The following is a 16,958-nucleotide window of genomic DNA, read 5'->3' as shown; positions in this document are numbered from 1 at the left end:
TGCCATTTTTCAAACACAGCCTGTGACATGGAAGTTAGGAACTGATTGGTTGGTACTTTATCACCATGCCATTTATCACTCTCCAAGGCTTGATAAATGGGGGCCTATATATTTTGTACCCCCTTCAAAGAAAATCACAAGAATAGTTTATTCTTATATCTGATCCTTTGTTAAGGGTAAGTGCAATAAAATGTTACTTGCAAATATAAACATATAACATGGTTACAACATACCTGGGTAGACCAAGCCAATGAGCCCAAAGAGGAGACCAGATGCCCCCGGGATCTCTTGCGACAACACCACCTTCTGTGACTTCTCCTGGTCTCTCCACAGATGCCAATTCCAAGACCTTCAGGACCACGGTGTGGGAGGCAGCATTTGACTTTAGTGCAGTCACTGCATCCAAATAACTCAGACAAGTCAGGTCAGTCCCATTGATACCGAGTAGCACATCACCTGTACAGAGGAGACGTCATTATCACCTATGCAGGCAGTGTGCCAACATTCACCTACAATTATTATTTTATTCTACAAATCATAATGTTGCAGATCTGTTTTCATATCTGTTATCTCCAGGCTTTTTTCCACAAAGTGCTAATACTCAGTGAATGTTTGAGTTCCCTCTGATAATACATCTGTGTGTGTGTAAAGTCAGAAGACACTATACACAGATGCCACTCAGCTGCTGCATAGGGGAATGATATAAAAGGGTCCTCTCCATAAGACTTTTCTAAATATTTAATGTAATTCATGCCGATGTAAGCAAAGTCTAAAATACACATTTTAAGAAAGCTGGTGTTGCCGCACACATTCTTTTGATATTTACATCCCCACTTGCTAACAATGCTCCCATGCCCCCCTATGTCCCTATCTGGGCAGGTCTCAGCCAGTTACACCCCCCCCCCCCCCCCCCACTCCCACTCCCACTCCCCATCTGGTCTACAGCCAAGCTGGCATGTCTGATGAGCGAGAACTGGGACAGACAAACAGAACGGCAAGTACAGGACAGGATGGACATTGTTATAAAGTAGTGATGTAATTAAATATTTCTGACATTTATTTTTACTAGTCTTTGACCAATCTATGTATAAATAAATGCTGCATACTGCACATAATTCACAGATGGCTTATTACCTTTCTTTATTCTGCCATCTCTGTAAAGACACCCAACCTGCTGAACGCTGGACACATAGACCGGGAGCTTATTTCTATGATCCCGGCCTCCTCCTATGGTGATTCCCAGAGACTCTCTTGGCTCTTTCTTCAAAGTGACCGTCTTCTCCAGGCCAGAGCTCAACTGATGCTGGTCCTAAATTATAAGTATGTGATATAAAGCAATGTTGTGAGTTATAATACAACAGCCACATTATATGGTGAAGATGCTTCTGCCTATATACCATTAACTGAACTCCAACACTGGATACCTGGTCTTTAACCATACTACAGCAGCCTTCTATATTCAAGTATACAGTCTGACAGAAGTAAACAAGCTTTCCTCTAGTTGTTGTAGTGATCATCTGAAATTCTACTTTGGTACACTGCTAAACTGGGACATAAGATGCTTTGGTTGGGGATCAATAAATTATAAAGCTACACTTATATAATTCATTGAACTGCAGTGATTTTCCTATTCTGTAAGAATTCTGCAGTTCCACCACACCCAGCCCACTGCAGTGGCATGGGAAAGCATAATATTTGAAGAGTGGGCTAAACCATATAGCATTATCGTTTAAACTATACCAGCAGATACTAAGTATCAGTGTTGCCACCAAACTTCTTTACCTCAAAAATCTTACTTTGCTATCTATATATATTAATAGCATAAAGACAACTATTTTCTGAGCATCGCAAATCATATACAAAATGAAAGATCTTGGTACGTAGATTTGCAGAAAATATTTTGGTTGCAATTGGTTACCTCGTCCGCCTGCCAAACACAATGCATCACTGTTGTGCTCTGGAAAATGTGACCGTTTGTGAACTATCCCTGTGCACCTGCTAGATGTTCTGGAACATGTGACCTGCCGGGTGGTCTTAAAACTGTGGCCCTGATTCACTAAGGATCACGCATACGCAGTTTATTTGGCCTAGCAGTCCCGTCAGCGACGGCAAGGCTCAGTAAACAGAAGCGATGGTTGCAATGTTCTTCATTGCAAATGCAGGGAGGACATGGTCTGCACCTCCTCCTGCATTTGTATTGCTAAGGTCTGCAAATGCAAAGCTGCTGCGAGCAGCTTTGTATTTGCAATCCGTAATGAATCAGGCTCCGTGAGAGTTATTCGCAGCCACCCACTAAGCAGGAATTTTCTAAATTCGACTCTTAAGGGGGTGAAAAGGGGTAAAATGTTCTGCCCAGCAAATCTTTGCACGGTTGAATTCTGGCTCATCAGCTAGTAATTCTTTTACCTAGGTTAATAGAATTAGAGGGAATAGATTTATATTTGTTTTATGGCATTTGACAGGATGGTTTTTATGGACTAAAGCTGGGTATACATCAGATGACCTGTCTACCCAGCTGACTGCAGATGCGACGGAATGATATATTGTGCAGCCCGTACACACTGCACGATCTGGTAAACGACCGCACGATATATCATTCCCCCGCCGCATCCAAATGCAGCCACATATTTAGATGAAGACACAATGGACGACCCACGGGAGTGCATAATAGTGCGTACACATTTGACAATTTGAAGGATTTCTCCTTATGATCCATCGGAAATTGGGCAATTATTAAAAAAATCGTCTAACTTCTACCCAGCTTAAGAATTTTTAAGTCTCCTATTTTAAAACCAAGGCAGCCTTTTTATAAACACAATGGAATAGCTTACTGTAACTTTCACTAATGAATGTCACATTTCCAAAATCAAGGATATCAGAAATAGTTATATTTAATGACGAGAGCCAATGCTATGGGAAGACAAAAAAAAAAAGTCTTAAAAAACTTTTCAATACAAATGTTAGTTGAATGAAAAACACAAAACACAAACAATGGGCAGAGAGCCTAATTCAGACCTGATCGCAGCAGCAAATATGTTAGCTAATGGGCAAAACCATGTGCACTGCAGGAAGGGGCAGATAGAGGGATTTTTGTTTACTTACCGTAAAATCTTTCTCTGATTCCATCTGGGGGACGCTGCGTATTTACTGATGGGTTAGAGTGTGTGTGGGAAGGGAGCTTTGGCTTAGAACCTATAAAAAACAAACTCCTTCCCCCTCTAATCCCTCCCATCTCCAGCCTGACCAGCAGATTACCTCAGTTAACGTTCAGCAAAGCTAGAAGAGGCAGACAGAATACAACCAATAAACCAGACAAAAATACAGGAGCGATCGCAGCGTCCCCCAGATGGAATCAGAGAAAGAGATTTTACGGTAAGTAAACAGAAATCCCTTTTTCTCTTTCATCCATCTGGGGGACGCTGTGTATTTACTGATGGGATTTCCCAAAGCAAGCTAAATAGAGGAGGGAGAAACAGATGGCATAGCCATCTGCAAAATTTGACGCCCAACAGAGGCAGTCTCCAAACCATAAGTATGAAAACGGTAAAACTTGGTGAAAGTATGCATGGAAGACCAAGTTGCCGCTCTACACAGCTGCTGAAACGAAACACTTCCACGAACAGCCCAGGAAGCTCCAACAGCCCTAGTCGAATGAGCCCTCAATTAGTCAGGAACAGATAATGCCTAAGAAACATAGGCCTGCCAAATAGCAGAGGTAACCCAAAGCGCCACCGTGTTTGTAGAGGCCGGCAAGCTACGTTTTGGTGCATCAATCAAAACCAGCAAGGTATCCGTATGACGAATAGACTCTGTACGGGACAAATAAATGCGCAAGGCCCGAACAACATCCAATAAGGCCAAATGATAATCTGTTCCAGAAGACTCTGGAACAATCGCTGGAAGATCAATATGATTTGACGGAGAGCCAACACAACTTTTGGCAAGAAGGAAGGCTTCGTACATAGGACCACCCGATCTTCGTGAAAAACCTTCAAAAGTGGCCTACAATATAGCGCCGCTAATTCTGAAACACGTCTGTCTGAAGCAGTGGCCAAAAGAAAAACCACCTTCCGAGTAAGAAACCGCAATTCAACAGTCTCCAATGGTACAAACGGAGGTTTCTGGAGAGCCTGAAGAACCAAATTTAAATCCCAGGGTGGAACCGGAGGAACAAACATAGGTTGAATCCTGATGACACCTTGAAGGAATGTCTGGACCTCCGGAATGAGAGCCAATCTTTTCTGAAAAAGAACCAACAATGTCGAAATTTGTCCTTTAAAAGGAAGACAAACGAAGTCCTTTAGTCAGACCATCCTGAAGGAAAGACAACAGGCGAGGTAAGCGAAAGAGGTCTGGCGACAACCCACGCCATTCACACCAAGCAATGTAGATACGCCATACTCTGTCATAAATTCGAGAGGTGACAAGTTTTCTAGCCTGAAGCATAGTTCTCACCAGTGGTCGAGAGAAACCTTTAGCCCTTAAAATGCTGGATTCAAGAACCATGCCGTCAAAGCCAGACGATTTAAATCGTGGTGGTGACAAGGTCCTTGTAGAAGTAGATCGGGTCACTAAGGTAGACGGAACGGTTCCTTGGTCACCATGAAGAAGAGTGTACCACTGACGACGAGGCCAATCTGGCGATAAAAGAATGACCGGGAGACCTTCTCTCCGGATGCACTGAAGTAGGCGCGGTATCAAGGGAAATGGTGGGAACACATATCCCAACTGAAAATGTCAGGGAGCTGTCAAGGCATCTATCAGCGTTGCTTGAGGATCCTGAGTCCGTGAGCCGTACTGAGGTAGCTTTAGTTTGAGATGAGATGCCATGAGGTCGATATCGGGTGTTCCCACAGAGACACCAGGGTCAGAAACACTTCTTGATGAAGTTCCCATTCTCCTGTGACGGCTTAAGAAATCTGCTTCCCAGTTTTCCACTCCTGGAATGGGAACGGCAGAGATGGTCGGAACCCACCGCTCCGCCCACTGAAGTATATATGGGCGACTTCTTTCATGGCTCTCCATCTAGAAGTTCCACCTTGTTTGTTTATGTAAGCCACCGCTGTGGCATTGTCTGATTGAATGCGTACCTGATGACCCTGGACACTGGTTTGTACCTGAAGCAGAGCATACCGAATTGCTCTCAACACCAAGATGTTGATTGGTAACTTCGATTCTTGACCGTTCCAGAGTCCCTGAAAGTGCTGAGATTGAAACACTGCCCCCCAACTGGTGAGGATGGCGTCCGTGGTGACCATCATCTTAGACCAAACTGTGAACGGTGCCCCCTTGGTTAGATTGGGACTGTGAAGCCACCAATGGAGAGACTGTCGAGTTTGAACAGACAGCCGACACAATTGCAAGTCCAGATGTGGACCCGTTTGATTCCAAAAGCCAAGAATTTGAGCCTGAAAGGGCCAAGCATGGAATTTGGCATATGGTACCGCCTTGAAGGTCGCCACCTTCTTGCCCAACACTTGCATACATCTGAGAACTGAGACCCTCGGCAACCGTAACAGGGAGCGGACTCTGGATTGTAGATCCTGAAGCTTGTCCTGAGCTAGAAAAACCTTCTGACTTATCGTGTCGAACAGGAGGCCTAAAAAGACCATCTTCTGAGAGGGGAGCAACAAGGATTTCTGGAAATTCACAATCCACCCGAATGACTGTAGGGTGGCTGTTGTGAGTTGCAGATGTTGGTGAAGAAGTGCCTGTGATGGAGCCTTCAGCAACAAATCGTCCAGGTAAGGAGTAATGTTGACCCCCTGGCATCTGAGGACCGCCACATGATGACTCAATATTTTTGTAAATACCCAAGGGGCCGTGGATAGGCCGAACGGTAGAGCTTGAAACCGAAAATGCCAAGGGCCGATTGCGAATCTCAAAAAATGTTGATGACCTGACGAAATGGGAACATGAAGGTATGCGTCCTTTATGTCTATAGATGCCAAATATTCCTCCTGTTCCATGGCAGCTATGATTGAACAAATCGATTTCATTTGGAATTTTTGGACAGAGAGATACGAATTCAGGCATTTTAGATTTAAAGTGGGTCGAAATTAACCATCCGGTTTGTTTACGAGAAAAAGACTCGAGTAAAAGCCTTGACCCCATTTGTACTTTGGGAACTGGAAGAATTACTCCATTGTGTAAAAGTGTGGAAGTTGCCTGATTCAGTGCTTGTCATCTGGAGGGAGTGACAAAAAAGTGAGATCCAAAAAGTTATGACCCCCGTCACCCACCGATCCGGTTGTGACAGGAGCCACATTTCCTTGAACTGTAGAAACTGAGCCCAACCACTAATGATCCCTCCGGAGACCTCCCTACGTCATGAGGTAGGCTTGACTGCCGGTTTATGTGGTGCCTGTGATCATTTACCTCGGAACGCACATCTGCATGGAAATCTTGAAAAGGCTCGAAAAGACTGTAAACTGCCCCTGCCTTGAGTACGAAAGAACCAAAATTTAGTTGGTTTCGGCTATTGAGGAGCAACTGGAAGAAACGGGCTCTTGCCACCCGTGGTATTAGAGATAGTCTTCGTAAGATACAGACCAAAGAGAAATTCTCCATTGTCTGGAATCAGAGTCAGCATTCCAAACACGAAACCAGAGTGAACGCCTCGCTGTAACCGCTAGAGCAGATACACGTGACTGTAGCGAGTCCGAGTCCAACAAGGCCTCACCAACATAAGTGATTGCCTCAGAAATTTGTTCAGCTAGTTGATGGGTCATCATTCTGCATGCTCTATACCACTCGAGCTAACCAGTCGTCTACAGCTTTAAGGACCCAGTCGCCAGCAAGGACTGGACGCAGAGAAATACCTGATAAGGCAAACACTGATTTAAGAATCGCCTCAATCTTCCTATCCATTGGATCTTTTAACGTCACTGATTGTACTGAAGGAATTACTGTAGCCTTGGCCAAATGAGAAATAAAAGCATCCCCCTTCGGAGCAGTCTCCCAGAATTTTGTGTCCTCCTCTACAAAAAGATATAGAAATCTTAATTTTTTAGGAGCCTGAAAACGTGAATTCGGCTTAAGCCAAGGTTCTTTCAATGTATCTGTAAAATGTGTATATGAAGGAAATACAGCTACTTGTCTTTTCTGTCGTTTGAAAAAGGCTGTCGAACTCTCCGCCTCTACCGTATCTTGAAGATTAAGAGTTTGACGTATGGCTTCTATCAATAACCTGACACCTGAACTTGTAGACAACTCCTCTTCTTCCCAAGCGGAAGTATCCTCCCACTCAGAATCCAGTTTACCCTCTTCCAGAGGGGTGACTACCGAATCTAACTCCTCTCCTGGGAAGGTGATAGCAGGCAGCGGATGCTGTCTCTTAGTGGCCTCTGAGCCCGAAGTAGTCACAATTTTGTTAATAGACTGTGCTAAGTCCAAAAGACATTTGCCCATATGTCTTGCCCAAGGTGGCTCCTCAGCAGATTGACCTGAATCAGTACCTGACTGGGACTAATGCAAATCCGCAATAGCATCGGCCATGTTCTTGGCCCACAGAGGAATAGACTGAACTGTAGACCCGCCAGGCTGCTCAACAACAGGCGTCACAGAGCATGCAGTGCAGAGAGAACCTGGAGCCGTGCTACCGTTAGAAAGTTTGGATCCGCACTGAGAACAGGCAAAATAAACAGCGGAGCCTTCTGATAGATAGAAAACCCCCTGTATAATGAAAAGGGGGGGGTGGGGTGAGTATACTAACAGAAGGAAATAGCTAGCTCCACTACTGTAATGAAAGGATCAAGGAATTAACAGTAAATAACAGTATACTTGCAGTCAGATGATCCCCGCCTGACAGGGTGAGAAGCTGAAGTCCCCTTATTTGTGTGAATGTGTGTGAGGTGATCCGGAGCGCAGCATCCCCCGCAGTATGCATTCAGCGTGGAGAAAATGGTGTCCGTATGAGAAGCACGCCCCCCACAGACTGAGGTGGGCGGCGCAGCACAATCCACTGAGCGGGACATGAAGGCGGGAAGCGGTCTTCCCCTTCTGTTCCCGCCGCGGCTGGATGGTCCCCTTCAGGAAGGGGAACTTAGCTCAAACACGGAGCTAGAGCTACGCGGAAACAGCGTCTCACCTATTTTTCCTTCAGCAAAAGTGTGTCCGGGAGACTGTACGGCTGTTCTTGTAAGATAGCGGTCAGTGCCCCCCTCCTCTTCCCCAGCGCACGCGTGCTCTGTCAGAAGCATCAGACACCGCACTCCTCCCACAGTTAAACACAACACACAATCTCTGCAAGTATGGGGAAAATAACAGACTAACACTGCTAGACAGGTTGTGGCTGCTGGCATTCCTACCTGACCTTAGCCTCCTCGGATCACCAGTCTGGATACAGGGAGCCCCAGTGACCATAGTATGGTACTTCACCAGAGGCTGTACAGAGCGGGGTGACTCTAACTAACTAGTCTCCACTCTAAATATACCTGTCACCTGTAAACAGGGACTTAGGATATGTCCAAAAAAAACCTAAATTAAACAAAAAAAAAAAACCTAAATAAAAATCTATAGTAAGGAACTGTGCCTGCACTCCAGGCACAAAACTTAAACTGGGGTAATCTGCTGGTCAGACTGGAGATGGGAGGGGTTATAAGCGGGAGGAGTTCTTTTTTTATAGATTCTGTGCCAAAGCTCCCTTCTCACACACCCCATCATTAAATACGCAGCGTCCCCCAGAAGGATGAAAGAGAAATAACATGTGCAGAGAGAGTTAGATTTGGGTGGGGTGTGTTCAAACTAAAATCTAAATTGCAGTGTATAAATAAAGCAGCCAGTATTTACCCTGCACAGAAACAATATGACCCACCCAAATCTAACTCTCTCTGTACATGTTATATCTGCCATACCTGCAGTGCACGTGGTTTTGCCCATTAGCTAACAAATTTGCTGCTGTGATCAGGTCTGAATTAGGCCCAGTTTGTTGCATCAGGGACAGTGCTTGTGAAGAGCAAGAGAAGCAGCTGTCATAAGGCCTAATTCAGACCTGATCGGTGCGTTTTCGTACAGCAGCCGATCAGGTCTGAACTGCGCATATGCTGGCGCAGCAGTGCGCTGGTGCATGCCAGACAGCCGATGGCCTACTCAGCCGTGCGATTGCCTCTGCCTGATTGACAGGCATAGGCGGTCGCTGGGTTGGAGGGGGGGGGGGGGGCGGCAGCGTTTGGCCGCCGTTTTAGGGGCACGGGCTGGACAACGCAGGCATGCCCGGACCGTGCGGGGGGCGGGCCGTGGCGGCTGCGTGATGTTACACGCAGCCGCTGCAACCCTTACAGCGACGGGTAGCTCCCTGCCAGCGCGAAGGAGCTGCGCAGGTAGGGAGCTACTCTTCAAGTACAACAACATTGCCGCTGTACGATGCTTTTGTAATTGTGTGAGGCGGACAGTCCCTATGCTGGGTGTCCCCCTGCATGTCCGAGTGACTGATCATGGATGTGCTAAATTTAGCACATCTACGATCAGGTCTGAATTAGGCCCATAGTCCCTAAAAAGCCTTCAGGAATCAAGCTCCCCTATTCATATTGTTCCAGTATTATGCCAACGTACACTTATTGCAAGTGTATAAGCTAAAGATTGTGTGTGCACAGCAAGGCAGAACTTGGTATAATGGATTGTGTAATGGTTAGCATTGTTGCCTCACAGCACTGAAGTCATGGATTCAATTCCCACCATGGCCCCAACAGTGTGGAGTTTGTATATTCTCCCCGTACTTGCGTGGGTTTCCTTCGGGTGCTCCGGTTTCCTTCCACAACCAAAAATTTACCGGTAGGTTAATTGGCTCCCAACAAAAATTAACCCTAGTGTGCAAGTGTGTGTATGTTCCGATGATAGGGAATATAGATTGTAAGCTCCACTGGGGCAGGGGCTGATGTGAATGACCAAATATTCTCTGTAAAAGCGCTGCGGAAAATGTGTGTGCTATATAAATAACTGGTAATTAATACATGTAAAAAATAAGTCAGAACTATGATCGTAACCAGACAATTGTTATATAATTATGAAAATGAAGCTTTCCAGGATACGGTCACCTACACATACTGAAAAGTGTGATACAACTTACACTATCACAGTGTAATTTTTTCTAAGCTAACAGCTAAGTAGCCATCTTCCAGAAAGTTACTTTTGGGTACACACTCTTCCCATCACCTACTGTAAACCTGCTGAAAACATAGCAGCCACTTTATAGCCATTTACTGCTCAGCTCTCTGAGTTTAAGTTACTCACCCTCTGGTTTGTGGACTTCCTTCGGGAAGGACGTACACTGGGCCTCTTGCGTGCATGTACAGGGCTTCCTCCATTGCTACTGCTGCTTCCAGATGACGTTCCTTCTTCCATGACATCCATTGGCTGTACCGTACATTGTCTGAGGACCACAAAGTTCACCCGCGCCTCACTCATCTACACGAGATCATGCCACACAAGATAAATACCAATCTCTCATAAAGAACATAACAGAAACCCATAACTATGCTACTCTAAGGCAGGCATAAAAATAGGAGGTAAAGAAAATAAAAAGTTTTTACAGCTATGTAACAAAATAAAATCCAATTTACAATCAGCAGCATTAAAGTACTACCAAAGCGTTTCTAAAGGCTTCTACTCATACTGTACTTGCATTCTTTCGTAGGGGGGGAAAATGTATCAAACATTCTAAAGAGGACAGGTGGAGTGGTTGACCATAGCAACCAATTAGAATCTAGCAATCAGTTTATAGATTGTACTAAAATAATGATAGGTAGATGCTAATTGGTTGCTAAGGGCAACTTTTCCCCTTGTCATCTTTAGAAGGTTAGATACATCTAATCCCAAGAATATCCAGGAGACTACTAATATATTGCCGGCATTCTCCCACATCCCAGGGGAATAGCCAGCCCGCTCTGATCCTGCCCACTACTCCTGCATCATTGTGTAACAGGGGCAGAGCTGCTGTGATGCAATTATTGGGTCAAGTGTTTATGTGGCTTTATGCATCTTAAGTCCCCAGGTATGAAACATCAGTTTGGAAATCTCTTCACACTGGGGTATGATGTACAGGCCATCAGAGGCCTTTTATTGTGCTGTCTACAGTAGAATGAGGTTCCACAGTGACCAAAAACTAATGACAGAAATGGGAACATTACAGCCACCAACAGAAGCCTGCAACCTTCAAACACAAGAACCAAGAGGTTATATTTGATGAAAACAATGCAGTGGATATATTTAAAAGTCCAGTTCAGCTAGTCACACCCTGCGGTATTACAGCTGGTATCAAACAATGGATAAGAAATCCAGCATGTGGCTCCAGAATGAACACTAGTGGTAGGATCAGCCTATGTCTGACCTGCTTTAGCCATTAAGAGATGATTCCATCCAAAATTACATTATCATAAATTATATCCCAAAAGATTCTGTGAGTCCCTTAAACTTCTGTGCAGGTACTACTGTCCTCCTAGCTTCTAGCATGCACAGAAAATATGCTGCTGGTCTGATAAAGACGACCAGTTTGGCAGGAGCAAGTTGCAGATTTTACGTAATCTTTTTTGCACCTGTTGAAGGACAGCAGGTTGTGCACGGACAACAAACTGCACGTAGAGACTGCAGGACGTCAGGTGGCCCACCCACATTTGGGTGGAATTATTTTTTTAAAGGTTACAGGGCGGGTTGCATCAAAGGTAAGTCTGAAGTCAGAGGTTTGGCTGCATTTCGCATATGCACCAAGCTCCAGAATGTGATAGATTCTGGAGCTTGGGTCCAATAGGCAACGCCATCTGTTGAAGCCTGTGGACTTATCTATTCTAGTGATGAGCGGATTCGGTTTTACTCGGTTCTCAAAACCGAATCTTATTGGCTATCCAAAACACGTGACATCAGTGAGCCAATAAGATTCGGTTTTGAGAACCGAGTAAAACCGAATCCGCTCATCACCAATCTATTCTAGTGTCCTCTGTGGCACCTGCGATACGCAAGCCCGGAAAGTCCCCACAAAGGATTACACTACAAAGGACAGCTGTCCTTTGCTTACATCTTCATGGAAAAGGCGTTAATAAACACCGCTATGCATGAGATCAGTGGTAGGATGCATCACCCACAGACTACAGATGTGTCCTCATACATATAATGCCTATAGGCCACATGAAGCGAGACACCCGGCACAACCGACACACTCTGAAAGGAGTAGTGTACCATACAGTATATAATTCTTTAAATTGTGCATAGTAGACACATCGCAGAATCAGAAAAAAGCTACACACAGTGTACTATAGACACACAGGTTCACACGCACACATTTATTAGTGCAACGGAACTTGGCATTAGGAAAGCTGTCGCTGTTCGCATTGATTCAGACTCGGTCACAGATGTACAAACGTCGCACATCACAGTGATCTGTGTATGCTAGCAAAACAGTTTTGTCGTTTGAAGTTGTTTCACTTGTGCGCATAGGATGTATGTCTTGAGCGAAAAGCTACTCTGAATTACTGAGTCACCCTGGTCCTGGCGTGCCAAGCAGTGGAGAATTTGCCATTAGGCACGTGAGGTACATACATAGGGGCGGCACTTGGATGCTTGTGTTGGTACTACCAACCCAAAAAGCACCAGTAACTGCAAAATATTTCCACTGTACTGTACCATACGCCATCTTGAATAGAGTGTAAAAGGGTAGGACGTACGCTTACTGCCCCTGTAGCTGCACTACTTAGTAAATATGTATACATTATTAATAATAAAATAAAAACTGTCATTTGTGACTTTATCTTTATTATTCTATTAAATTCGCTATAATCAAATGAGGGCTTATAACCAATCAATAAAAATAATAAAATTAGGCAGCTGTTACTATTGTATCTAGGAGAAGCCTCACCCCTAAATCCGCCGCTGGTGCCAAGAGGGCTATGTGATGTGACACCCATTTAGAAGGACACATCTGTAGCTTATAAACAGCTACAGATAACAGAACCACCACCCAGGATTCAGAGCTCTTGTGATTGCCTAAGACCTAACAATAGTCAGATGTTTAGGATATCAGGGACACTGTATAAATACAGACACGGCCTAAAGCAGTCCATTTGCTCTAAATCAAACTATCCTGGATGACCTGAAAATGAACAGCAGATTGTGCAAGTTAAACAAAAAACACACCACACTATACAATAATATGATTGTAGTTGTGCTACTCCAAACATTCTTACTCTAACTGTAGATATTACGGTGGGCAATTCAATTAGCAGTGATGGGGGCCAAGTCCCAGAGGAATAGTGAAAACATAGATGCCTTGAGGAAAACCAACATTGCGGGCCAGATGCATCATCGCTTGAAAAGTGATAAAATGGAGAGTGAAAAAGTACCAGCCAATCAGCTCCTAACTGACATTTTTTCAAACACAGCCTGTGACATGGCAGTTAGGACCTGATTGGTTGGCACTTCTTCACTCTCCATGTTATCACTTTCCAAGCGATGATGCATCTGGCCACGCACATATTACCATCACAGGAAATGTGTGATATTGGGGTACCATATTTCAGGGTGGTGTACACATACACATATCACAGAGAACTGAATTGTCTCCTTAGAATCATCTAGTATTCTTCCATCTTTATGCTTTAGACTATTCGTTTTTTGTTTTACTGATGCTCTTCTTCATACATCTCTTTCTTGTGCATGCATTTTTACCTACAGTATGTTTTAAACACACACTATACAGCCTTGTGGTGTCAATTGTTTCTTCCATCGCTGTACACCACTTAATAGACACAACAATGACCAAGATTTATAACACTAAAGAAAGCTTGTGGCCTACAATGAGAATATACTGTCCAAGGACTTCATTTTAGCACTGCATATTTTCCATGCAAGAATAAGTTTAAAATCAAAAACAGATGCTCGGGCGCAGAAAGGGTTACTATTCTAATGCTGCTGCTACACACACAGGATTAGTCAATCCTGTAAACACCAAACCATAAAACCAACATAAAATAGCAGCGCTTATATGTATGAACTAACAGTCATAGATGGATTGAATGAAAAGTTAGCAACATTTATTAAAATACTTGAATAAAAACTAGTGAACCATTTCCACCGACGGTGGAAATGGTTCACTAGTTTTTATTCAAGTATTTTAATAGATATTGCTAACTTTTCATTCAATCCATCCATGACTGTTAGTTCATACATATAAGCGCTGCTATTTTATGTTGGTTTTCTGCATATTTTCCATGTCTTTTTACTGGACTTCTAAAATGACATGAAATATCCAACTTTCTGTATAAAATATGCAGCGTAATAAGACTCTCTCAATACAGACATTGGCCGAAGTAAATTGTAGTACCTGGATAATTTGTGCTGCTGTCTCTGGCGTCCCCTGCCTGAGATCATGTCCATTAATAGACAAGATCTTGTCATTACACCTTAGTCTTCTATCCTTTGCAGCCAGGCCGCCATCTAACAAATCCAGGACAAAGACCCCAGGCTCCTCTGTCTTTCTGACTAGCTTGATCCCTAGAGGCTCCGTCCGATCCCGTTTCAGCAGAGTGACTTGGATCACTTCCTTGTTTAGGTTGGCGGTGGTGCTGCCCTCTGCACGCTGGGACCTCTGAGAGAAGCCTTTCTCTTGAAGCACAGTGAGGTACAAGATCGGAGAAGGCTGCCGAAGCATGGCGATGGCTTGACCGTGGGACACGTTGCTGATGTTCAGTCCATTAACCTGGCACATTAACAAAGGCAACTAGTATGAATCAGGTATACTCCGGTATATCACTTTTTACATTGTGTACATATAAATTCCTACTGTAAATAAAACATTCTAATTAGAAACAGGCTTGGGAAAGGTTAAACAAAAGAATTTCACTTTTAGGTTTCAGTAACTTGCAATCGTGAAAGCAGATGACTTGTTAGAGATTAACTTTCTGACCTGCTGACAATTCTAATTCATGCCAAATAAAGCCTCGTACACACGGGGGAGATGTGTGCTGAGCGATCTAGCACAGGCCGCTCAGCACACATCTCTTCCCCCCGCTTAGCACTCAGCGTGATGTGAGCTGAGCGAGAGGGGGGCGCTCACTTCACAGAGCAGTGTAGTGAGCGATCTACTAGATTTGGCATGCATGCTAAATCTAGAGTCAGCGATAGCGCTGCACGGAGCCGCGCATCGCTCTCTCTATGGACATACACATGGAGAGATCCGTGCTTACTGTAATTTCTAAGAAATCTAGTCAGATTGCTTTGAATTTAAGGACGGATCTCTCCGTGTGTACGGGGGGTTCAGTCTTTAAATCTTCAATTCAAGATTTATTTTATCGCCAACATGATAAAGGTAAGTAGCTATACAGTATACCACAGTCTCCACATTTTATTTAAAAACACTATAGGAGCTCTAGCTATTCAGACTGAAAATTTGTACTCACTAAATGTAGAGTATTTTGGTGACTCTGGGGGAGATATAAGCCTTGGAGAGAGATAAAGTACCAACAAATCAGCTGCTGTCATTTTTCTAGCTCGGCCTATAAAAATGAAAATTAAAATCTGATTGGTTGGTACTTGATCTCTTTCCAAGGCTTGCTATTGATACAGCACCCCCTTTAAGAGGTAAAATATTATTTTCTTTGTATAAAGCATACTGGAAGTTTTTGATTCCCTGGAACTTTAATTGCCAGCAAAAGTCTGAATTTATATAATTTGCAGGGTAGTAATAAAACATCCAAATGGAAATCATTTATTTTGAAATTGAAGTCGAGAGTACACAAACTGTATCTAGACTACTCAGAAGCCAAACACACACACTGAAGGTTATATAAATACTAGGTCACAATACATGCTGTGTAATTAGGCACACCACGAAAAGGTCACTGCCCCATAGTGCTTACATTAACTAAGGAGTGCTCGTCCCGTAACACCAGTGACAGAGATTCTACACAGCACGCTCAGGTAATAAGTAGATGTAACAGCAGCACTGTGTACTCCATATGTATCTCAATGCATCTGTGCCTTGTACTGGGTGTTCATTTAATAACCCGCAAATCTATTTTAGTAGCCTATGCCTTCTTGTTCCCATCTATTACATGTAAATGAGTTTATTGTACAATCGATGGTGTATAGACTGTCTGACAGCACTGAGGTCTTGGGTTAATGTCCCCCATGGCCTTAAATGTGCAGAGTTTGTATATTTTCCTTGTACTTACGTGGGTTTCCTACCACAATTCAAAAATATACATTAAAACTGAATAAAACCCCTTTTCCATCAGGTCTAAAATCATAATGCAGACATGCTTAAAATGTTTTAAACAAAATTTTCTAATGAGCTGGCATTACCCTTTCAACATTATGCTGTAAACCAATAGCAAGCCCTACTCTATTCATAACCTTATTTTCCACTATGACCAAAAATGATCCACTCGATCTAAATTCATGAGGATTGATGTAGTTTTCTGCCCAATCAAGCTGTGATATTGTGCTAATTTCCAGATACTGTACTGGCTGCTATATAGCAATGAGTGTAAGCAACTTTAGACATTTATACACATGAATAGAGTAGACCAGGGATGATTTTCAGGTTGTCATGCATGATTGTCAAACTAGCACTAGTGTCATACAAACTAGCACTAGTGTCATGCATGACTGTAAAACTAGCACTAGTGTCATGCATGATTGTCAAACTAGCACTAGTGTCATGCATGACTGTCAAACTAGCACTAGTGTCATGCATGACTGTCAAACTAGCACTAGTGTCATGCATGACTGTCAAACTAGCACTAGTGTCATGCATGACTGTCAAACTAGCACTAGTGTCATGCATGACTGTCAAACTAGCACTAGTGTCATGCATGACTGTCAAACTAGCACTAGTGTCATGCATGACTGTCAAACTAGCACTAGTGTCATGCATGACTGTCAAACTAGCACTAGTGTCATGCATGACTGTCAAACTAGCACTAGTGTCATGCATGATTGTCAAACTAGCACTAGTGTCATGCATGACTGTC

The 16,958-nt window shown here is 43.7% G+C and overlaps 1 protein-coding gene across 4 annotated transcripts in view; it reads right to left on the bottom strand.

Moving 5' to 3' along the window:
- Positions 1–16,958, bottom strand: part of LOC134948915 (ligand of Numb protein X 2-like) — a 136,211-nt gene that overhangs the window by 27,982 nt on the left and 91,271 nt on the right. For all 4 annotated transcript variants that reach the window (XM_063937193.1, XM_063937196.1, XM_063937195.1 and 1 more), the window contains 4 exons: positions 14,309–14,683; positions 10,231–10,404; positions 1,135–1,309; positions 234–456 (listed from right to left, as the gene is read on the bottom strand). In XM_063937193.1, the coding sequence (XP_063793263.1) occupies positions 234–456; positions 1,135–1,309; positions 10,231–10,404; positions 14,309–14,683 (947 nt within the window). The remainder of the gene's footprint in view (positions 1–233; positions 457–1,134; positions 1,310–10,230; positions 10,405–14,308; positions 14,684–16,958) is intronic.

Source organism: Pseudophryne corroboree, chromosome 8 (assembly GCF_028390025.1).
Source record: "Pseudophryne corroboree isolate aPseCor3 chromosome 8, aPseCor3.hap2, whole genome shotgun sequence".
NCBI classification, from domain to species: Eukaryota; Metazoa; Chordata; class Amphibia; order Anura; family Myobatrachidae; genus Pseudophryne; species Pseudophryne corroboree.
Note: the sequence above shows the minus strand (reverse complement) of the source record. Positions and strands in the feature narration are given on the sequence as shown.